A 24,684-nucleotide genomic window follows, 5' to 3' on the forward strand; every position below is an offset into this window, starting at 1 on the left:
AAATTTCATTTGCCATTTTGTTGCCTAGTCACTTAGTTTTGTGAGATCTTTTTGAAGTTCTTCACAATCTGCTTTGGTCTTAACTATCTTGAGTAGTTTAGTATCATCTGCAAACTTTGCTACCTCACTGTTTACCCCTTTCTCCAGATCATTTATGAATAAATTGAATAGGTTTGGTCCTAGGACTGACCCTTGGGGAACACCACTAGTTACCCCTCTCCATTCTGAGAATTTACTGTTAATTCCTACCCTTTGTTCCCTGTCTTTTAACCAGTTCTCAATCCATGAAAGGACCTTCCCTTTTATCCCATGACAGCTTAATTTACGTAAGAGCCTTTGGTGAGGGACCTTGTCAAAGGCTTTCTGGAAATCTAAGTACACTATGTCCACTGGATCCCCCTTGTCCACATGTTTGTTGACCCCTCCAAAGAACTCTAATAGATTAGTAAGACACGAGTTCCCTTTACAGAAACCACGTTGACTATTGCTCAACAGTTTGTTTTTCTATGTGTCTGACAATTTTATTCTTAACTATTGTTTCGACTAATTTGCCCGGTACCGATGTTAGACTTACACGCTTCACTAACATTAATGAATTTATCTTCACAACATCTCTATGAGGTAAGGTGGTATTATTATTTCCATTTTACAGATGGGGAAATGAGGCACAGAGACATTAATTTCAGAAGTGTACACAATTTTTGGGTGCCCAATTTAACATGCCTATGCCATGATTTTTCAGAGAACTTAATATTTTATAGCACTTTATATGTTCAAAGCATAACTCCCATTGACTTCAGTTGCAGCTGTGAGTGATGAGACCTAAGATCTGATTTATAGAAGTACTAAAGTTAGGCACCTAGAAAATGAGGAATACTGAATTGGTGACCACTTGTGAAGTAAGTGTTAGATTTAAAGAGTTCTGTGGCACCTTATAGACTATAAGGTGCCACAGAACTCTTTGCCCCTTTTACAGACTCAGACTAACACGGCTACCCCTCTGATGTTAGATTTAAATGTCTTTGCCAGCATCACATAGAAATTCTGTGGCAAAGGAATTGGATTCTTTCCATGCTTCAGGGTGACATTCAACTGCATTAACCGCTAGACCATGCTTTCTCTTCCTGCAGTCCCCTGTCTCATTCATTACCTGGCTACTTTTCATAGATTCCTGTTTCACTCAAACACTGGGATACTTGGGAAGCAAAGTTGTAGATCTAGGAGTATTGGCATATTGATGACACAGCATACTCTATAGTATTTCACGAACAGAAGTAGGTCCAATAAAAGATATTACCTCAGCCACCTTGTCTCTCTAATATCCTGGAACCAACATGGCTACAGCTACATTGCATACAACAGTTTCTCCAAGCATTCTATCATAGGTTGAATGAAAGAGGTGATTGAACTGAGAATTTAAGAGACTTCACAGTTGAGAGCTAGACATCACATTGAACAGTGCACTAGAAATGCAGACTTAGATCAAACTTTCAAGAAGGAGATGCAACTCCCACCATAACCCTTTGAGATGCACGCAAAAGAAATTGATGAAGTCAGCATAATACACTATCCACTTGTGCAAGATCTTGAGACAAGTCAACAGTTCCCCTTCATGGACAGGATCAGAAAACTACAAAAATATCTACTAGTGTCAACATGCATATTTAGCCTTTGTCCATTGCCATATAGAAATTGTTTATCAGTTCTACAACCAGTTTCGTTTCCGTAGTGTATCCAGGTCTGAAATCTGACTGGAACCCGCCAAAGATTTTGGTACAAATCAGTTTAGCACTTCAATATGCAATAAGTCACTGTTCCGTACACTCTTATTGAAACTTGATGATATTATTTTGTTAATTTTTTAAATTAAAAGACAAAGAAAAGTTGGGTTCTGCACAAACTCACTCCAAACTTTTTGAAACTTAATTTTCCTGTTCAGAATGTTAACTGGTGATATTTAATAAATTTGTAGGGAAAAAACTATCTTGAATTAAAGACCTAACCTCTTTCCTTGGGTCAGCAGGGCTCAGGTAGAGGTAAGCAGGACAGGGGTACAAGCGCCATATGTACAGTCATATTTTGACACTATGCTAGCTAACTTGGACACTAGCTTCAGTAAGATATAGGTGTATGAGTCTGTATGTTTATGTCTAGGAAATGAATTAAATGACCTAATGCCTCTAGGTCTTTTACACCTCAAATTTCTATGATCATTTTTTATATGAGAATACAGAATTGACTTCGATCACCTTGCATGGATATTTTTTTCTTTCGGAATTGTTCCTCAGGCTCCAACTGTCCTAGCCCTTGTATAACTGCCTTTGTGACATATATTTTCTGGGAGCAATTTCTGGACTGTTGGAATGTGCTAGCTTTGTCAAGCACATTTGCTGCCAAATACACAGGAACATGATCCTAAATTCATTAATTCCATAGAGTCTTCTGCTGTGCAAATTTAAATAACCTATATAATGTCTCCCAAATCTTTGTTTTTAAGATTATTTTAATAATTTTGTTTACAAATGCATTTTGCTTATTTTATTTATATATTTTTAAACAGAACCATCTCAGTGTTTTTTCAGTGGTTAATCCACTTGCTTCAAGTATAACCTCCAGTATAACTTCTAGTCTGGCTTCCAGTATTGGATCAGATAATTCATCCCCAACAGCTCTCTCAGCTATCAGTACTAAAGCTCTCCCATTCTACCCTGGCAGTAATACAGTTGAATCAGTTATAGGTAAGTCTGAGCATTTCCTCTTTTATTCCTCTTTTGTATTTTTTTCAAGATTATTCTATTTTAATATACATTCAGAAAATGCATACTGAGAAGGGCAGTTACAATTTTACATATTTGCTTTATTATCTGCAGTTAAAATTAATACTTGGAATTGAATTTAATGTTTTTCCAAATCAGCAGCTTTTGTAAATTCTCAGATGGAAATTTAGGAATTATCAACCTGGAACAAATCAGTGGACCATTTAATCTGGTATTCTGTTTCTGACAGTGGCCAATATTTAAGAAGTTATAAAACTTTGATAATGTATCTAATAGTGCTCTTATAGGAGAGAGGTTATTCTCCTGATTCCTGCTGGTGTTCAGTTCATGCCATCGAACATGAGGTGTTTTACAGTTTTATTCCAGCAAGTGTAATTGCAGATTGTTTTATTAATAGAAATGTGAATTCTTTCTTTGAGTGATTATCCCTATATATTCCATTCTTAATGCTCATGAGATTGGAATCTTTTGGCCAGCAGCGTCCATTGGGATTGTGCATGTGCCCTGAAGGTCCTTGTGCCCTGTACTGAGGGCATAAATGATAGAGCATGCCCAACTGCCCCTCAGATCCCTCTTCACCCCCCGTAGCTGGCAATGTCTATGCCATGATGCACTCACAAGAACTCACATGCATCTGAAAAAGTGCGGGTTTTTACCCATGAAAGCTTATGCCCAAATAAATTTGTTAGTCTTTAAGGTGCCACCGGACTCCACGTTGTTTCACAAGAACTATTTTTTTTACCTAATTGTAAACAATGAGTATAACTAATATTTACTATAGCTAGTGTAGTTTTTGCCTGGTGGCATGTGGGCTTGTTTGTTTTGCTTTTATTTTCAGATTTTTGAGGGAAAGTATTTTTTCCTGGTACCAATTATAATGTGTTTTCACATTCCTGTGGCCCGTGCCGCTTCCCACAGCTCCCATTGGCCGGGAACAGCGAACTGCGGCCACTGGGAGCTGCGGGTGGCCGTGCAAATGTAAAGAAACTGCGGCCTGCCAGCAGATTACCCTGATGGGCCACGTGCACTCCACAGGTTGCCCTACTGTCCTAGAAGGTTTAATGAGAGCCCCATTTGAGCCATTGGCAACTTGCTCTTTGCCATATTTATCCATGAAGATAATATTTAAGTAGCAATTATCAGCCAAAAGAATAGGGGAAATACAGGAACTTACGGCGGGCGTTCTTCATAAAATATTCCATAAAGATAAGGTCATCCTGAGGCCCCATCCCAAGTTCTTGCATAAAATAGTCACTAATTTTCATTTGAAATAAATTAATTTGCCAGATTTCTGCCCCCCCAACACATTCTAATCAGTGGAGGCTAGTTTACATATGTTAGATGTCTTTAGAGCACTTCTGTACCATTTACATAGGACTAAATCGTTTAGAGTCTCCCCGAGAAATTTTTATGGCATTTCTTGATGGGGCTCATTATTTCAACCCTCAGGCTTTTGATAGTTTCATTAGTCTATTATAAGCTAGCCAATTTAAGATTCCACCAGCTCAGGTTATGACTCATTCCAATAGGGCTCAGACATCATCTGCGGCTTCCTTGGGAAGCATACCCATCTCAGAAATACACAGGGCAGCAACTTGGGGTTCAGTCCATATCTTTACAAAACATGTTCCCTCATTGAAGCATCAAGATATGATGAAAGCAGCAAAGAATCCTGTGGCACCTTGTAGACTAACAGATATGATGCTTCTTTTGGCAGAGCTGTACTACAGTCTTTGTTTAGGTGGACTCCAAACACCCACCTCTTCCTCATCAGGTCAGTGCTTGAGAGTCACCAAGAGTGGAGTATGTATGGAAAATCACTTGAAGAATAAGGAATGGTTACTTACCTTACAGTAACTGCGGTTGTTGAGATGCTCCCTCCTTCCCTGCTACTATGGAGTCCCTTAACATCTGGATTCTGTATTGACAAAATAGCTAATGGGCGATTGGGCCCACTCTACCCTTTGTGCCTTTGGTACAGGGCATGAGGACACTAGGGGCACATGCATGGCCCCAATAGGCATGACTATAGCCAAAAGAGTCTGGTCTCGAGATCATGGGGTCCATGCATATCAAGAGTGGAATATATGTATGGACAGCACATCTTGAAGAACCATCGTTATTTTAAGATAAGTGACTGTTTCTTCCTTTTTAGAACCTTCTTAAGCTGTTAGCCTCACTAATACATAAGTGAATTTCACAGCGTAATTATACATTAGGTAAAAATTATCTTTTTAATTTTTAAGTTTGTTGGCTCCTCTTTTGTAATAGCCCAAAGTGTTTAACAGCTATCTGTTCTCTTTATTAGTTGATTTGCTGTATTTTGATAACAGTTCCACTGGGCAGTTAGCTTGCTTAAAATGCTGAAAGGGCATATTCTTTGAGTATACAACTTAACTACAGTGTTAACTTTAACACGCTCAAGATTAAATTGCTGTATGCTACAGAAGATGGGTATTTTTCTGTACAAGAGTTCTCCATGACGGCTCATTCCCTCTTGCTTACATTGGTATAACTAATGTGAAATCCCTCATAATGCCCCTCTCTCCCAGCACACGGATCTTCCTGCCCAATTCCACTGAGTCCAATGGGTTTTGCAGCTAGACGGGATAAAGGTATTTACCCTCTCAACTGAAAAATGCCCCTGCACGCCCCTGACAAGAACCCAGTGCTTACATCTCAGCCTTTAGAACCCATCCAATTCCTCCTGAGTGTTTCTTAGCTGCTAGTTAGGGCTGTGAAAGTTACATTCATGGTATAAATTGTTTTGTTGTTTTAGTTAGCTAATAAATGTGAAAAGCCAGGTGCGTTCTAAATAAAACTGGATTGCATCTTCTTAAATTTCTGTATTAGAAATTCAGTTAGACGGGTCAATTCTTACAATTAAAGCTCACATTTGAAGTTTCCTGTTATGTACATTATGTTTGCATTCTTCTCTATGAATGACTGTAGGAAAGTTGGGATAAAGACCCCCTAACTATTGTCATTCACAAAATTTTTATTCTTAAATCTGTCAGGAGCTCAGACAAATTTGGGAATAAAACTTGTGAAAAAACAAAATGTACAGGTGTTCAGCAATGAATTGTGCTACAATACATGCTGCTGTTTTGGGACCCAATTCAACTCCTATTAAAGTCAATGGAAATACTCTGACTTTAGAGCAGTGGTCCCCAAGCTGTGGGATGTGACCGTTAGGGGGACATGGAGGAAAGTTTTGGGGGTGCAGAGTGGGCCAGCCCCCACGGTGGGACGGGGAGTGAGTGCCAGCCCTGCTCCATCCCCAGACCAGCTCAGCCCCCAACCCTGTTCAGCCCCCAGCTCCACTCTGTCCCCAGTCCAGCTGTGCTCTCATTCCCTCTCCATCCCCAGACCAGCTCCTCCCCCATCCCCAGTTCTGCCCCCAGCACTGCCTTCAGCCCAAGCTCCACTGCTGAGGAAGCCTTGACTGTGCAGTAATGGAGGGTGGGGAGGCACGGACAGATTCCATTAATGGTAAGGAGGGGCACGACTAGAAATGTTTGTGCACCACTGCTTTAGAGAGTGAGTTAGAACTAGCCCTTTGTGGTATGTGACATTTCAAGCCTATGGAGCCTTTTATCTGTGTTCTCAAAAGAAACTATCTGCATCCCATTCAAACAGGTCTCTCACCTTTTTTTGTTGTTGTTGTCCTTTACATGAATAGATAAGATCTATCTGGATTGATAGAGGAGGATATATACTGCTTTAGAATTTGCTTTGTGTATGGCATTTTATACTGTGATTTTTACATGAATTTTATTAAGTTATCTAGTTTTATGATTTATACTGAAGTATGGGTGTGCATTGTGCTTTACCATATTTAAGTACAATTAAGGTTGTGCTGAAAGCTGATTGATGCGTGAGAGCAATTCTGAGGAGAACCCAATAAGCAGAAATTACACAGAAGAAACAATTCAATTGAAATCTTTAGAATCTGTCATCATCATGATTATTTGTGGTGTGTGTGTAAGTAAAATGAATCGCTGCCTGAGCTCAAGTTTATAATCTATGAGCATAGATGCTTTCATTCCCTCCTCCTTTACTCCCTTACTCATTACTCTACCACCACCTTTATTCCAGCTATACTTTCAGTTCTTCTTCCCTTCTCATTCACCCAATACCTCACATTCGCTCTCACCTTCTTTCCAACACCCTCTCCCCATCCCATATCCTCTTCCTCACTTTCACTCAATAATTGACCCAGGCATTTTTCTTTCTCAGATCACTGTCTTTCTGCTTCCTTGGAAGGTGAGGTTATTTGCTCCCTCTACAAGGCAAGGAGGCATTTGTATTGTATTAAAGAGGCTCTCTTGCATGATAGACACTGGGCAGTGTGTAGTACCCATCAGCAATGTATGTGGCTATGTATCTACATGGTTTTGGGGAACCTTGATTACTATTAATTTTAATTATGTATTGTATAAGTGTCCACTTCGTGTTATAGAGCACAGTGGACAGGGTACATGTCATAACAAAGCATGGGGAGGTGGGGTTGATGGGGTCCCTCTTTCATCAGGTCATGATACAATTCAACTAGGGCTGTCGATTAATCACAGTTAACTCAATGCGATTAACTCAAAAAAATTAATTGCAATTAATTGCACTGTTCAGCAATAGAATACCAATTGAAATGTATTAAATATTTTTGGATGTTTTATTTCAAATACATTGATTTCTATTACAACACAGAATACAAAGTATACAGTGCTCATTTTATATTATTTTTTATTACAAATATTTGCACTGTAAAAAAGATAAAAGAAACAGTATTTTTCAATTCACCTCATACAAGTACTCTAGTACAATCTCTTTATTGTGAAAGTAACTTACAAATGTAGATTTCTTTATTGTTACATAACTGCACTCAAAAACACAATGTAAAACTTTAGAGATTCAAGTCCACTCAGTCCTACTTCTTGTTCAGCCAATCGCTAAGACAAACAAGTTCATTTACATTTACAGGAGATGCTTTCTGCTTCTTATTTATAATGTGAGCAAGTGAGAACAGGTGTTTGCATGACACTTATGTAGCCGGCGTTGCAAGGTATTTATGTGCCAGATATGCTAAACATTCATATGCCCCTTCATGCTTTGGCCACCATTCCAGAGGACATGCTTCCATGCAGATGATGCTTGTTAAAAAAAGTAATGTGTTAATTTAATTTGTGACTGAAGTCCTTGGGGGAGAACTGTATGTCCCCTGCTCTGTTTTACCGCATTCTGCCATATATTTCATGTTATAGCAGTCTCGGATGATGACCTAGCACATGTTGTTTGTTTTAGCACTTTCACTGCAGATTTAACAAAACGCAAAGCAGGTACCATTGTGAGATTTCTAAAAATAGCTACAGCAATTGACCCAAGGTTTAAGAATCTGAAGTGCCATCCAAAATCTGAGAGGGATGAGGTGTGGAGCATGCTTTCAGAAGTCTTAAACAAGCAACACTCAGATGTGAAAACTACAAAACCCGAACCACCAAAAAAGAAAATCAATCTTCTGCTGGTGGCATCTGACTCAGATGATGAAAATGAACATGTGTCGGTCCGCACTACGTTGGATCGTTATCGTGCAGAACCCATCATCAGCATAGATTCATGTCCTCTGGAATGGTGATTGAAGCATGAAGGGACATGTGAATCTTTAGCGCATCTGGCACATAAATATCTTGCGACCCCAGCTACAACAGTGCCATGCGAACGCCTGTTTTCACTTTCAGGTGACATTGTAAACAAGAAGCAGGCAGCATTATCTCCTGCAAATTGTAACCAAACTTGTTTTGTCTGAGCGATTGGCTGAAGTAGGACTGAGTGGACTTGTACGCTCTAAAGTTTTACATTGTTTTATTTTTTAATGCAGTTAGTTTTTGTACATAATTCTACATTTGTAAGTTCAACTTTCATGATAAAGAGATTGCACTACAGTATTTGTATTAGGTGAATTGAAAAAACTATTTCTTTTGTTTTTCACAGTGCAAATATTTGAAATAAAAATAATATAAAGTGAACACTGTACACTTTGTATTCTGTGTTGTAATTGAAATCAATATATTTGAAAATGTAGAAAACATCCAAAATATTTAAATAAATTGTATTCTATTATTGTTTAACAGTGCGATTAACCATGAGATTAATTTTTTTAATTGCTTGACAGCCCTAAATTCAACCAAATAAAGGAAATAGGACAATGTGTGCTTATAGCTCTGAACATTCCACAAGCAGCAATGAGTGGGGAGCCAGGCTGAGAGAGCTGTTTACAACTTCAAACTGCTTCCAGCTATTTGCCCCTAGGATTTCCACAGGTTGTCTGTTATTGCCGCAGCCCAGACTTTTCACTAAGAGAAGAAACAGCAATAAAGGTGGATAGGGATTGGGGGTAAGAGCCCTTTAGAACCTCCGACTTCACATTCACCTGTAGAGCTAGTTCTCCCATAGACCATCTGTTACTGTGGGTCAGCTCCCAGAGTAGCTTCCAGAGTCTATTGGTTTTGATTTTGAAGAGGAAAAAAGGAGGCCTGACTATTAAAAACATTGTTTTGACTGAAAGTGTTCTGGGTGGGAGTTAGGTGAGGACAGATCTAGTCCATTGTGGGTTGACTAGTAGAATCAAGAACTATGACAGCACAAAGGAGCATCAGGAATCTCCGACGAACCACAGAGGTGATGAATTGAAGGAGAGCAGAGATGGAGAGGTTTTTCTTAAAAATATGTTTGTCACGTTCTGGGCTGCAATCCATACCAGTGGGGGGTTGTGTCACTGCCTGCCTGCCTTGCAACCCTGAGTGCCTTAACATGCTCTGCTGCTGTGGTTTTCTTGTTAGGATGCTTCCATCCAAGACACAAGCATGCAGTATCCTGAGTGTTTGTGTGCTATGCAGCCCTGGTCCAGTGCTCTGGCCCCAGCAGCCTGCCTACAACACAGCAGCCCCATTCTGGAACTCACCACTCTTTGGTTACTTCTTGCAGAGATGACCCCAACACACTCCCTGTCCCAAATTTCCCCAAAACTACGCTGAAGCATCCAACCCTCTCCTGGAACACTCAGAGAAATAATAATGTTTGTTTGCTCTTTTAAAGAAACAAAAGCATGTCATATCTTATTAACTTACCTGGGATAAATGCACCCTTCTTTTCAAGCACAGCACTGAGTTGGTTTATTGTAAAAATAAAACAAGTTTATTAACAAAAGAATATCAGTTAAGTGATACCAAGTAAAAGGAATAAAGTTAGAAAGGGTTACAAACAAAAGTAAAAATATGCTTTCTAATTGCTAAGGCCTAACTTAACAAGCTACTGTCTTTGTTCAAGATCCTTACAAATCTTCCATTCCCAGAGACTTTAGCCCCCTTCTTAGATGGACCTGTCGTTATCAGCTTGCGAGAGCTCTGGCGTCTTGTGTCCAAGATGACTTCTCCTCTCTTCTTATATCTTCCCAAACTTACTGTTTTGTCTGGATGACCTCATGCTGTTCTTCTCTTCCTATGGGCTTCCCAGCCCCCTGCTGATTCATATGTAAATGGGGCTTCCATTGTTTTTGGTCATACCTTGCTTAATTTCATTGGAGACAGGTAGATAGGTTTTTCTCCCAGACAGGAGTTACGGGAGCTATTTCTCCCTGTGTTTGGTCACAGATTTTAAAGCATAATATAATTAAGTATCCATATTTCCTCCTATAGTGTTAATATAGTACATACATTTCACAGTGATATTACTCTCCAATGTGTCTTTAGCTTTCATAAGACCTTAATTGATACACTTTTATAATACAGTAATATTATATGCAATCAATTGATTCAATTACTTATCATTTGAAGTTCAGACCCCCTGTGATTATAGCCCAGATAAAGTTTTTCTCTCCTGTTGGGGGCATAGCTGCCATACTAACTTCTCCCCAGCTTGATAACCTTTTATGTAAATGGATCGTCATTGACTCTGCCTGAGACAAATATACATTCTTTTGTCTAGGGCAAACTGGGCTCATGCATTGCTTGCCAAACACATTTTAAGAACATAATGCTAACACGTATTCATAATTCTTTGTACATACCCTGTGCATACAGCATTCAAGAATATTAATGATCAGTGAGTTATTAATTTTCCAACTATACCCTTACATGCCATCTTTTATATACCGATTATAACAACGGTATTAGGTGCAGTGAGTATTTCAGGCTTGACAAGAGCTGTTGACACAGAGTAGTGAACTACAAATGATATTATTATAGCATAAGGGAGAAAGACTAAAACACAGAGTAGTATCCCAAAATGCAAGCAATATAAATCCCCATGAGTTTATTCAGTTAAGGCGGGGGTGGCCAACCTGTGGCTCCGGAGCCAGATGTGACTCTTCAGAAGTTAATTTGCGGCTCCTTGTATAGGCACCAACTCCGGGGCTGGAGCTAAAGGTGCCAACTTTCCAATGGGCCAAGGGGTTTTCACTGCTTAACCCCTGGCTCTGCCACAGGCCCTGCCCCCACTCCACCCCTTCCCATCCCCTACCCTGAGCCTGCCATGCCCTCGCTCTTCCCTCCCCGCCCCCCCGAACCTCCTGCATGCCACGAAACAGCAGATTGGGAGGTGCGGGGAGGGATGGGAAGGCGCCGATTGGCGGGGCTGCCGGTGGGCGGCGGGGGGTGGGTGGGTGGGAACTGATGTGGGGCTGCTGACATATTACAGTGGCTCTTTGGCAATGTACATTGGTAAATTCTGGCTCTCAGGCTCAGGTTGGCCACCCCTGAGTTAAGAAGTAATTAAAGTCCAGTGTTCACCAGGTTGGTGAGGGCCTCTGGACCCTATCTTGTTGTTCTCCATAAGTTTTTTTCCTCCCATGCTCACTCTTAGTGCACCCCAAACACACTATTTTTAGTGCTGTTTTTTCCTACATGTGTCTGAAAGGGAGAGGACCCAGTATTTATAAAAGCCCCACATTCCTTTTCTTTCCCAGCTTGTTTTGCCAGCCAGTCTTCCCCCCCCCCCGTCTTACACTAGGGTGGTTCAGTCAGCTTCCCTTGGCCTACTGCTTTCTCTTTTCTGTAGATTCATAGATTTTTAAGGCCAGAAAGGATCTTTATGATATAGTCTGATTTGTGAGAGGGTCTGTCCTACATCCAGGGCTGGATTACCCAGTAGGCAGACTAAGCAGGTGCTTAGGCCACCAGGAAAGCAGGGGGCACCAAAAAGAATGAGATTTATTTTTTTTTGAAAAAAATTTGATATTTGATATTTTAAAAAAAGCATCGAAGTAGTCATCATGGGAGAAATCAGAACTTTGTTACGCTTCCTTACACTCCACTCCACTCTTCCCCGTTTTTCTGTTCTCTTTTACTTATCCCCACCTAAACCGGGGGGAGGGGGGGTGTCCTACTAACGTAGATCGAAATAATGCGAGGAAATCAGATCCCGTCATGTATTGCAATAAATTTGTTTTATTATTGATATATTCTTCTGAGTTATACGTACTGGATTCATTTTTTTCATATATGCACACACACACAAAAATAGTGTATGTTGTGTAATTTGTTTTTTTTTTAAAGTTCAGATAACTGAGATAAGGGGCAGGATGAAACATAACCAACTAAGTAGAGCACAGAAATGTAAACTGGCAGAAGAAAAGAAACAAAAAACTAGTGAAATTTTCCAAAATCTTCCAAAGTTGACATCATTTTTCAAAGCGAATCCATCAGAAGCAACATCTTCTCTCAGTAGCACAGACATCGTTCCAAAACCTGTAGGTGTTTCAGAGACTGACCCCCCTTCTATTGGTGAAACAAACACCATTCCAGAACATGTGGATGTGTCAGAAACTGTAACTCATCATCCTACTCCTGGTGGTAAAACAGACATTGTTCTAGAAGGTGCGAATGTGTCAGAGGTGCTTTGAAATATATTCACCCATTGAGGAACCCCAACTATGGATCTCTTCACTACTTACCAAAACAGGAAATGTCCTAGTTACTGCTCCAGGACTGGCCTGGGAAACATTCACTGGAAGATGCTCTCATCCTTCCATGGGACAGGGTCCTTTTGTATGCCTTTCTTCCATTTCCTCTTCTGTCCAAGGTCCTGTTGAAAATTTGACAAGACAAAGTGAGTTATTCTGATTGCCCACTGCTGTCATACACAAGTCTGATTCCCTTATCTGACACAGATGGCACTATGTCCTCCGGTTCGTCTTTGGCTCATTCCCCACCTGCTCTCTCAAAGCAGTGGGCTGATCCTTCACCCCAACCTGCAGGTCCTCCGCCTCCAGGCAAGGCTCCTTCTTGGTTCCAAGATTTAGAAGTAGAATTGTCTGACAAGGTGAAAGACATGTTGCTGCACAGCTGAAAGTCAAGCGCTTGACATACTTACCTACAAAAATGGAAACGATTCCAAGTATGGTGGCATTCTAGCACACAGACCCAACCTTGTCTTCCCTCCCTCCCTCCCTCCCTCCAATCTTAGACTACGTTTTAGACCTCAAGAAGGCAGAACTCTAACTCAGCTCCCTTAAGGTACGTCTTGCAGCCATAACGGCTTTCCACCATCAGGTAGATAGCTACTCGGTGTTCACTCACCCGCTGATGCATAGATTCCTTAAGGGCCTTGGAAATCTCTTCCTGCATGTGAGACCACCTGCTCCAACCTGGGATCTTAACCTTGTTCTCAGAGTTTTGACTAGACCTCCCTTTGAGCCCATGGCAACTTGCTCGCTCTTACACCTGTCCCTGAAGACAGCATTTCTAATTGCCATCACCTCAGCTAGGCGCATAGAAGAAATAGCAGCCCTAATGGCACATTCACCATACACTGTCTTTTTTGAAGACAAAGTAACTCTGAGGCCGCATCACAAGTTTCTCCCTAAAGTTGCCTCCACTTTCCATATGAATCAACAGATTCATCTTCCTGTTTTTTTCCAAAAACCACATCGTGAGAACAGGGAGGCGATTCTGCATATGCTAGATGTTAGAGAAGCACTAGCATTCTACTTGGACAGGACTAAAGACTTCAGGAAGTCCCCTAATCTATGCCTTTCATTCACGGACAGATCCAAAGGCTCCGCGATATCAGCTCAAAGATTATCCAAATGAGTCTTGGATTGCATTAATCACTGTTATCAAGGGTGCAATCTGTTGCCTCTGTTTGTACTCACTCCATGAGGTCAATTTCTACCTCTCTCGAATTCCTTAAAGATGTCCCTATTTCGGAAATCTGCAGAGCAGTGACTTGGACCTCTGCCCACACTTTCACAGAACATTATGTGATCACTAGAGGTTTGGCCTCTGATACCATCTTCAGCTCCACAGTATTCTTTGTATAACAGACTCCACTCCGAAGCCCCAGCCCTCCATGGGGGATACTACTGTGAAGTCACCTACAGTGGAGCACCCATAGGTACGCTACTTGAAGAGGAAGTTACTTACCTTGTGCAGTAACAATGGTCCTTTGAGATGTGTGTCCCTATGGATGCTCCATAACCCACTGTCTTCCCCTCTATTTCAGAGTTCTGCAACAGGGGCTCTGGAGTAGAGGAGGAACTGAGGGGGTTCACCCATGCAGTGCTAGATAGCCTCAAGGCAGACCATGAGGGAGGGAGAGCACATGTGGGCTGAACAGACACTGCTACCTAAAATATCTGATTAGAGGTGCAAGGGCTCAGATACACTTACAGCAGAGCACCCATAGGGGGGACACATCTCGAAGAACCATCATTACTGCACAAGGTGAATAACTTCCTCTTTTAACTGCAGCTGACGTTTTTTCCCCCAGACCCTTTCTTTATTCCAAGTAACAGCTTGCTTTGTTATAGGGCAGAAGTGCTCTATCTGAACATTGGATTCTTACTTTTGCTCCCTGCTGGGGTTTTCATGTTGGGTGATGGAAAATTATTCAGATCCTTTCCAACCTAGTTCTCAGTGGCAATGGGAATGGGGCAGATGCAGGGTGGGTAATTAATTTGCCAATCCAGTCAAGGAAACCTTAATAGGGTTCTGTTTCATCTTGCAGTTTAGAGTGGCGATGATTAAGTTCCCACGCCAAACACTTTTTCTGATGTTAGTGGGGGGGATGAAGATTGATGTAAAAAAGAACAAAACTAATCTGAAATTTAAATGGTTTCACCTAATTTTTAACTTACTTTTATAAGTGAAAAACTGTATCTCTATGTATAAGTTAACAGCTCAGAGTATTCACAATTGTTTTGTTGTAAATTGGGTATTTTTGAAAACAAAGCATTCTTTATCGTTTTTAACTTTATGTTCCACTCATCCACAAAAGTATATAACCTTTATAGACATTATTCATTTGTTTTCTAAATGCATTACATTCTTTTCAGAGCAAATACACATTCATGAAGAACTGCCTATATGGCTGTTGTATAATGTGATAGAATAGGAACAGTGTATTGCATTAATTAGAGAGACAAGGTGGGTGAGGTAATACAAGAGAGAGACAAGCTGATTCTTCAACTCTGTGTAAGGTTGAAAGCTTCTCTCTCTCACCAACAGAAGTTGGTTCAGTAAAAGATATTATCTCACCCACCTAGTCTCTAATATCCTGGGACCAACATTGCTACAGGCACACTGCATATTGCATTCATTGGCAGATTCTGTGGCTTAGGGCATGTGATTAGGGAGTTGCTGTGATTAGCTGGTGCAGCTGAACAATTCTGTTTAAATTGGTATGTACCAGAGACCAGGAGACTGCAGACAAGTGAGTCAGCACTTACCGAGAGGGTAAGTTAGGCATCTGATTTCTTTCCATAGAGAAATCAATGAAGAATATTAAATGGAAGATGTTTTCACCGACTTTATAATAAGTGTATAGTTGTTTTTTCTAAAAAACGTATTTAATGAGCTCTGAGATACAACTGAAAATAAGTGATTTTAAGCTATTCTTAAATTGCAAATGGTTTAAGATTGCAAATCCTGGTCAGTCTTATTTCTGATTATTTTAAAATAAAAGTAATAGAAATATAATTTAACTGTTTTTATAACCAGTGTTTAAATATGGCAATATTCAAGTAAATCATATTTTACTAAGAAAGATATTCTAGCTAAAATATTTTGATTGGTTGGATGTAATGTAATGTTATTAATATGACAGTAAAATACATACCAGTGTAGTAAATTCACTTTAATTTAAAAATTAAAATATTAAAAAGATCAAAATTGAGCAAAATATTTTAAAATGCTATATTTTATTTTCAATAATACTTTAATGACATGAGAAGTTGGGCAGATGTTGCAAAATGCAGTGACAAATCTGGGTTTTTCATGATATACTGTATTTGATTATTTTTGATGTTCCAGTTGAATTAGGTATTGAGGTAAGCAGAATGTTGCTTCTTTTACTATAAAATATTCTTATGGTGTGTGTGTTTTTGCATATATAAAAAGATGTACTGCAGTTTCAGCTGTTTCTGTTAACAGAATCAGTAAAATTGGGCTAACTGGGATCTCTTTTATGCATACATTGATGTATTTACAGTGATTTATTGCTTTTTCTCTCTCTAAAGCAAGGACGTAGCCTCTTGAATTACTGGCATGTGTGAATATAATTGCCGAAGTTGTGATAGCTATGCCTTGTGTGTATGTGTATGAGTGCAGTGAAAATAATGTGCTCTATTTCTGTCACTGTCAAGACAACCCATTAGAAAACCCAGTTATTTAAGTGATATGTAACTTGGCCCTACCCCAGTGTGCTTTATGCTGGTCTTTGCCACAAAGCTCTAACTTTGAGCGATTTTGATTTTAAACTAAAAGTTGTAAATTATATAAATATAACATCTTGCCTCTGTCTCTGAAACCTTGCAAGATTAGGGTGGTTTGGTTACTATTCTAATTTAACAAAAAAATTCAATCAAATATGGATAATTAGGGTTCATTATCTTCCTCTAATTCCTTTTGGTATTTTGAGGGGGAAATATTAAACTAGCCAAGTGATTAAACTTTGAGGAATAATTGCTGTGCATATTCAGTATTTGCAGTTTATGAACATTAATATCTGTAAAATCCACCCTAAGTAATTTACATGAAAGATGAGTACTTGTAGCTTTGGATGACACTGCAGCACCTCATGGTATTCTGCTTTATGGTTTTTAATAATGCACAGGTGCATGTATTATACTTTTTTATATACTGGGAAAAATTAAAATATAGAATGCACTCTCTTTAACTTAGCCCCAGTCAGGAAAATCCACTTAATAGGAATGCTTCTGAGGGAACTAATTTCCAGTGCTCTTCACCTGGGAAGAATTGCTGCTTAGTAGGTGTCAAGTATCAGAGGGGTAGCCGTGTTAGTCTGGTTCTGTAGAAGCAGCAAAGAAGCAGCAAACAAGCCACCATTAATGGCCCACATTTTGCATAATTACAATAAGACCTTAGAGTTATATTTCATATTTCTAGTTTCAGATACAAGAATGATACATTCATACAAATAGGATGAATACATGCAGAAGAACATAACCTTTCCACAGATATGTTACATGGCATATCTAGCATAAAACACATTTCAGTTATGTCATATTTACATTCATAAGCATATTTCTATAAAGCATTATGGGGTGCAACATCTCAGGTAACCTCTCCGTTTCACATGAATCAATTGATTCACCTTCCAATCTTTTACCCAAACCTCACCAGGACAACAGAAAGGCTATACTGCATACTTTAGATGTTAGGAGAGCCCTGGCCTTCTGTCTGGACAGGACAAAGGCCTTCAGGAAGTCCCTTAGACTCTTCCTCAGCAATATCAGCCGAAAGACTCTCCAAGTGGGTCCTGAATTGCATCAGACAGTGTTACCAAGTTCACAACATGATCCTTCCAGACTCTATTTGTACACACTCCATGAGGTCGATCTCCTCATCCATTGCCTTCTTCAAGAATATCCCTGTCTCAGAGATTTGTAGAGCAGTGACATGAGTGTCAAGCCACACTTTCGCAGAACACTTTGCGATTACTGAAGACTCCGCCTCTGATGCCATCTTCAGCTCCACTGTGCTGTCATCTGTTACTGACCTGATTCCAAAGTCCCAGCCCTCCGGAAGGGGTACTGCTAGGGTGCTCCATTACTCAAGACGTCACTCATCTTGTACATTAGTGACAGTTCTTCGAGATGTGTGTCCCTATGGGTGCTCCACAACCCATCCTCCTCCCCCTCTACTTCTGAGTCTTTGTCAGTTACACTGCAGTAGAGGAGGAACTGAAGGGGGTTAGCTTGTGCATGCTGACTAGCCTCATGGTGCAGCACAAGGAGGGAAAGCGTATATGTGGGCCTAATGGGGAGAGGGATAGCTCAGTAGTTTGAGCATTGGCCTGCTAAACCCAGGGTTGTGAGTTCAATCCTTGAAGAGGCCACTTAGGGATCTGGGGCAAAATCAGTATTTGGTCCTGCTAGTGAAGGCAGGGGGCTGGACTCAATGACCTTTGGGGGTCCCTTCCAGCTCTATGAGATGGGTATATCTCCATATATTTAATGCTACCAAAGTTCTCCGATCACAAGCACACCTACAATGGAGCACCCATAGGAACACACATCTCAAAAAACCATTGTTACTGTACAAGGTGAGTAACTACTTCTTTCTGCACCCTTTCCTTGACAAAGAGTGGCCACTTGATAAGTGATGGCCCATCAGCTTTGATGACACCTGGCTAGGTTTCATCTTGTCCTTTGTCTTTGAGAAACAGGTTTACCCACTCCCCAGATTTGTCTGGTAAATACACTTCAGTCATGATTTAAGCTTATGTTCTTAACTTTACATATAATGTTGTTACATACATTTTACCATGATATTATTAAGAGTTAGTTTTTTCAAATGATACCTTACAAAGCATATTTTATACAAAGATTATTACAGTAGTGTGTAGAGTGTAAATATAGGGGTGTATTCTGTTACAATAGGCCACCCCAATTAAGCAGCTTCTGCTACATGTATCTTGACTAAGAACAGTATTGTTCTGTGTTTATGTGAAAGAGATTTTCAAAGGCAAAAATGGGAACTAGGTCCCTAACTGTCATTTGTGCCTTTTGAAAATCTCCCCTGTAACATATTGTATAACTATTTTCTGAAGACTGACATCTTATTTCTTTGTTGCTTCATTCTTTTCAGGTACTCATGTTCCATTGAGATGTTAGCAACAGGTGGACACTTCAAACTGCTGTACATGAGGCAACAAGTGATGCATTTTGCCTCAGCTGTCAATAATTAATTCTTATTAATATTTAAGAATGTGCCTGAGGTTTTAGAAGTCTTGGTAGATACATTTGTGAAATTCTGCAGGTGTAACAGTGCGGCAGAATTTTCTTTTTTTATTATATTTATCTACTTTCTCAGACTTTTGTTTTTTAAGGCAAGAAGATAAGACTGTTTTATATATAAAATGCATTATGTAAAGAAAACATCCTGGATCTGGGGCTCAATAATAGCATAGATTCAATGTGCTACAGGAAGTCTTTAAATTTCAGCAAAAAGATTACAGAAAATTATGAGAACATAAAAGTTAGAAATGGAAAAGACTAGTTGGATTATTTCTAGGATGTCAGTGCAAGATTATTCCGCACAATCATTTTCTAGTGTTTAGTCTTGCTTATTTTTAAAAGTCTCAAGTGATGGCCTTTTCACCAGCTCTCCAGGGAAACTGTGTTCCACAACCTAATATTGCTCACTTTCAGAAAATTTTTCTTAATGCTTTGTAATGAATAGAAAAGAACACAAAGGAATTCCTATTTGACAGAAATAAGTAATTTTTTTGCATGTAATAATTCTGTTTTTTGTTGAGTGATGGTATTTCTTTTTGGGGAAATGGTTCACTGAAATTGCTAACTGGGGTCCAGTTAATAGAACTATTAAAGTTATGACGACATGCATCCGACGAAGTGGGTATTCACCCACGAAAGCTCATGCTCCAATACGTCTGTTAGTCTATAAGGTGCCACAGGACTCTTTGCTGCTTTTATAGATCCAGACTAACACAGCTACCCCTCTGATATTAAAGTTATGTTTTTGTGTGTCTTAGGGGACAATAAAGCAGGAAAACATGATCAGAAGTAGTTGAAAACTGATAAAGACGACCCAGGAGCTGGCCTTCTTGCTGTTTAAGAGGAAGGGCATTAATAGTATCTTAGCTAATGCCAGATAACACTTGGGAGTTCAAAAAGAGACTCTTTACGATCCAAAGTGGAATAGAGCCTATTTGTATGGAGTCCAGGGGTAAGTGAGATGAGAAAGGAGGGAGAGAGAAGGAAGCATGAGGGCTTAGATGCTGATTTGAACCTAGAGTTCTTAGTCAAGGAAGTTAAGGAAGGACAAGGCTGGACTTTTAGTTTGTGAGATTTTCTAAAATGAATTTTTTGTATAACACTCATTCTGCCTGCCCATTAGGTGGAATTGTGAAGCTGTGTGATATACTGTTTTAATGTAATCTTTTTTCAGGATTGTAAATAAACTTATTTTTAGCTTGAGACTGCATGGGGGGGCGTAAATTAATTGTGGTGCATTCTCAAAGGAAGACAGCATAATCAAAGGAAAATGTACATTGATGACCAGGGAAATGATGAGATCTTTTAGAATCTGGAAAGAAATGTTAGTTACAGTAATTCTGTTTGCCATAGTTCCTTCTCCTCCCTTTGTAGTCAATGAGACAAAGCACCATGATGATGCTACCTATCAGGAACCAAGGAAGCAAAATTTTTCCTAATTGTGCTGTGTATATAAGGCCCCAGACTGTCTACTTCCCTCAAGTCAGAGATATCCAAAGCATGAATTTATCTGAGATAAATGAAATATAGCTGGGGGGGAGAGAATTCAGGAAAAAGATGAGTGGGAAGAGAGACAACAACCTGATTTTTACAGCTTGATGATTTCCCCTTATTTTATGTCCATCTTTTCCAGCGCTACTCACAGAGATACTATAAAACAGGGGTAGTCAATAGGCAGACCTCCGGCCAAATCCAGACTGCCAGATGCTTTTGAACAGACTGTAAAAATTTTTATTTAGTTACTATTATTATTAATTATTATTAAGGACACAATTTTGTCATGGAGGTCATGGATTCTGTGACTTTAACAGACCTCCATGACTTCTTCGGCTTCAGCAACTGGCCGTTAGAGCAGCAGCCGGTGGCCGGAGCAGCGGCCAGCCATCAGCCCTCGGCAGTAGGACGGAGACTGTTAGTCTCTTCCCCTCCCCCTGGGTATTTTTAATAAAAATTAGAGACAGGTCATGGGCTTCCATGAATTTATTATCATTATTGTTGTTTTTGTATTATTTTCTCTGGATTCTGGACCTTAGTTATACCTTGACCAAGAAATTTGGACCATGACAAACAATAATTAATTACCCAGGTATAGAGAAAGCAGTGAATGTAACAAACAATACACTGAAGGGGCAGGCTTCTTTTACTGAGTTACCTGCAATAATTTGAGTGAAGGAACTACTCGTAGAAGTAGAATCCAGCTGTTAATACATGGAAACGACTGTCTTGCTGCCTTATGCCCATAAACTGCCCATAAAGTGGATACATCTCTGGAGGAGTGACATTGGACAAACTCCAAGGTTTGGCATCCAACTTCATTGTACACCAAAATGCATTCTCTTTCATCTTACAGTGGAAGGTCTGGTGGTGATGTGAACAAATGCTTTTCCCAACCTCCTGTAGAAATACAGTCCATAAGACTGCAGAGTCTGAACTCATCCTCTTCCATTTGGCTTCATTTACATAGACATAAAATATCACAAATTTCAGTTCAAACATTGTCACCGGACTTGGTTGGTGATCGGACTGTTCCTCCATCAGGACTGTTCAGCCCCAGAGTACCAGTGCCCCCTCTCATATATTCAGGTGTGGTGACAAGTGCACGTATTTAATCCTTTCCCAGCAGGATTAACTACTCTTTTTTCTCTCTTTCTTAATTTCTAATCCATAACAGAGTGTCTCTCTCTCTCCCTGACCTCCCCACCTTCATGCACTACTTGATTAACACACTAAAACATTTCTAGTAGACGAGAGGCAAAATCATTGTCTCACAAGAGCCAGAGACTTTCCTTTATTATGTGTCTGTACAGTACCTACAATGGGGTCCTGATCTAGGTTCTAGGGTCCTCTAGGCATGACTGTAATAGAAATAATAATAATAACGGTCCAGATAATATTGTGAAGTTCCAGGAAACATAACAGTTTTATCAATAATTCAGATACATTTTCATTAACATGATATTTTATTTAACAGGTTCTGCTTTAGATCTACATTTTAGTGATATAAATGTTGCATCCTTAGATAAAGAATTAGAAGATCAAGAAAACAGTGACCTTGGATTAACAAGTAAGAACTCAGTTTACAAAAGTTATCCATTTTCATTATTTATTTAAAGTATTTTCTTCCCTATCAGACTCTTCAGAAGATTTATCTTACAGCTGAGGCTCACATAGCAACTCATAATGTTGTGGACAGTCATACTGTAAACTTTGGCCTTGATCTGGCAATTGACTCTGCCTGCATGGATCCAGTTTCAGATTCAGAAACTTTGACTATTATTCTACAAGTCTATTTAGTGAACAAAATTTGAACTAGATTGCTTTAATGAAAACTCATTTTCCAACTCAGTCCCAAGTTCAGTATCTTTCTCAGGAAAATCAAGACCTTGGCTCCCTTATATTTTAAACTTCCTGTTTGTATTATATGTGCAAGGATTATGAGTTACATTGAGATTCAGCAGAGGCAGAGGCAGTGTTCAAAATAAGCAGGACCTGAACATATTGATTTAAAAAAAGTTGATTCTGTTTTTCCTTAATGAGTGACTAAAAGGAAACAATGCAAAGAATTAAATGAGTAAAATCATATTTGAAAGAAGGAATGACCAGTTAATTTGAAGGTCTGACTAGCTTTGTTTTACAGTGCTCACTCCCGGCTACCTACATTTTCCTCTACATTATTTGCTTTCCTGCTTAGAACTGAGAGAGAATACTTCATCCAGTTGGCCTGTTCTGAGAAAGGAGAGGAAGAGACAACACAGAGGAAGAGCAGTATTGGGGTAAAGAACTTGGGAGGAAGGATGAAGGGGAGAAAAACATCAAGGAAGAAAGTTTAAAAATTCCATCGTTACTAGATGAAAGCAGAAAAGGAAGGAGAAAAAGAATGGATAAATAGGAAGTTAAACTGAGCCATTGTAGTTTTATGAAATATTTAATTTGTCATGCATTTCGAAGCAACACACTGCTAAGAAAATAAGGGTACGTTTTCATAACATCCCCATGGAGCAGTAGGAAACTAAAGCAACATTAAAATAATTTATTAGTGCATTGGTAACCTGCTCCATGCTGGCTGTTTCCTTATCGCACATATGTTCTGTTGACATTTACCCCGAGCCTTTCTCAAACTTTTGGTGGTGCGAATACTGAGTTACCATGGAGACGGGAACATGGAGAGGATCTCTCCTGACCATAATGTGACGGGATCCCCCCGGGGTACAGCCTGGGACTGTGGGACTGCTGTGCCCCCTTAACTTTCTCCAGCTTGGGCTGTCTCTCAGAATGCCTTGCTAGTGACCAGCAGCAAGCCCCTCCAGGCATTGTGATCACTCAGCACAACAGCATGTGGAGCCCCACAGATGGCTAGATTGCATGAATGCTCCCAGAGCCACTCATGAGTCACACAGAGAAAGGCACCAGCCAAATCTGCCCAGCTCCCAGCAGGAATAGCTCAGTGATTTGAGAATTGGCCTGCTAAACCCAGGGTTGTGAGTTCAATCCTTGAGGAGGCCACTTAGGGATCTGGGGCAAAAATTGGTCCTGCTAGTGAAGGCAGGGGGCTGGACTCGATGACCTTTCAAGGTCCCTTCTAGTTCTAGGAGATTGGTATATCTCCAGTTATTACCTTTATTAATATACCATCTTGCACTGCTCAAGATGGGCAATGCAGATTTATTAATTGGTTCACCGCTTCAGCAATGGAAAGTGGTTATACACCAGCCTTTGCAAAACCTGAGATTTGCCACACACTTCATACAAACTTACTGGTAAAGATAAACAGTTAAACAAATGTATTGACTATAAAAGATAGATTTTAAGCGATATTAGGTGAAAGGCAAAAAGTCAGTTAGTTACCAAAAGAAATAAAATATAAGCACGCAGTCTAAACTCTCAGCCCTGTTAGATTGGGCAACATCTAGATTAAGCAGTTTCTCACCCCACTGGATATTGCAGTCCTTAATATACAGGTTTGTTCCTTAAACCTGGGCCAATCTCTTCTGTTGGAATCTTGGCTTCTTCTCAGTGTCTTAGTTGCTTGCAACATAGGTTGGGGCAGGAGAAAAGGCCCAATATGTGTCCACTCTGTTTTATACCCTCAGTCCATGTGCTTGGAAAACACAAGTCCAGGCATGTCTGGATGGGCCTTGCTGAGTCTCTAGGCAAGGCTGAGCAATTCCCCTACTGTGGCCTCATTGCATGAGTCATTGCATCATAGCTCCCTTGCTGGACAATGGTTGTTGATGAGTTGATTGATACCCCACCCGGGTGTTGGCTACTTTCCTTGCTGTTGCCTCTGGGGAGCTAATGTCTGCTTGATTCCCCAACTTACAGCATGTTTTAGTGACCACCATACAATACAATTCTCATAACTTCATATGCATTATTGATATACACATATGGGTAGACAAATGACTTTCAGCAGATCTTAAACTTTCCCCTGATACCTTAGAAGGCATGCTTTATATGTAAGATCACGATTATAAAAAAAATGAGGAATATGGAGGTTCCAGAACACTCCCCCAGGGTAATGAATGTCACATATACAGAAAGAAAAGGCTTCAGAACCACTAACATTATTATAAGTTGCAGAGAGACAGAAGGCTGTTAGGTGCTTTGCACACAGCAAGAAGAATAAATATAATTTAAATAGTCAAAGTTCAAGGA

The 24,684-nt window shown here is 39.9% G+C and overlaps 1 protein-coding gene across 1 annotated transcript in view; it reads left to right on the forward strand.

Annotated features, from left to right (window-relative positions):
• Nucleotides 1-24,684, forward strand: part of UNKL (unk like zinc finger) — a 147,927-nt gene that overhangs the window by 109,954 nt on the left and 13,289 nt on the right. Inside the window, exons 12-13 of the mRNA XM_044980315.1 lie at nucleotides 2,561-2,738; nucleotides 22,001-22,093. Coding sequence (XP_044836250.1) covers nucleotides 2,561-2,738; nucleotides 22,001-22,093 — 271 coding nt within the window. The remainder of the gene's footprint in view (nucleotides 1-2,560; nucleotides 2,739-22,000; nucleotides 22,094-24,684) is intronic.

This window comes from Mauremys mutica, chromosome 11 (assembly GCF_020497125.1).
Source record: "Mauremys mutica isolate MM-2020 ecotype Southern chromosome 11, ASM2049712v1, whole genome shotgun sequence".
In the NCBI taxonomy this organism is placed as follows: domain Eukaryota; kingdom Metazoa; phylum Chordata; order Testudines; family Geoemydidae; genus Mauremys; species Mauremys mutica.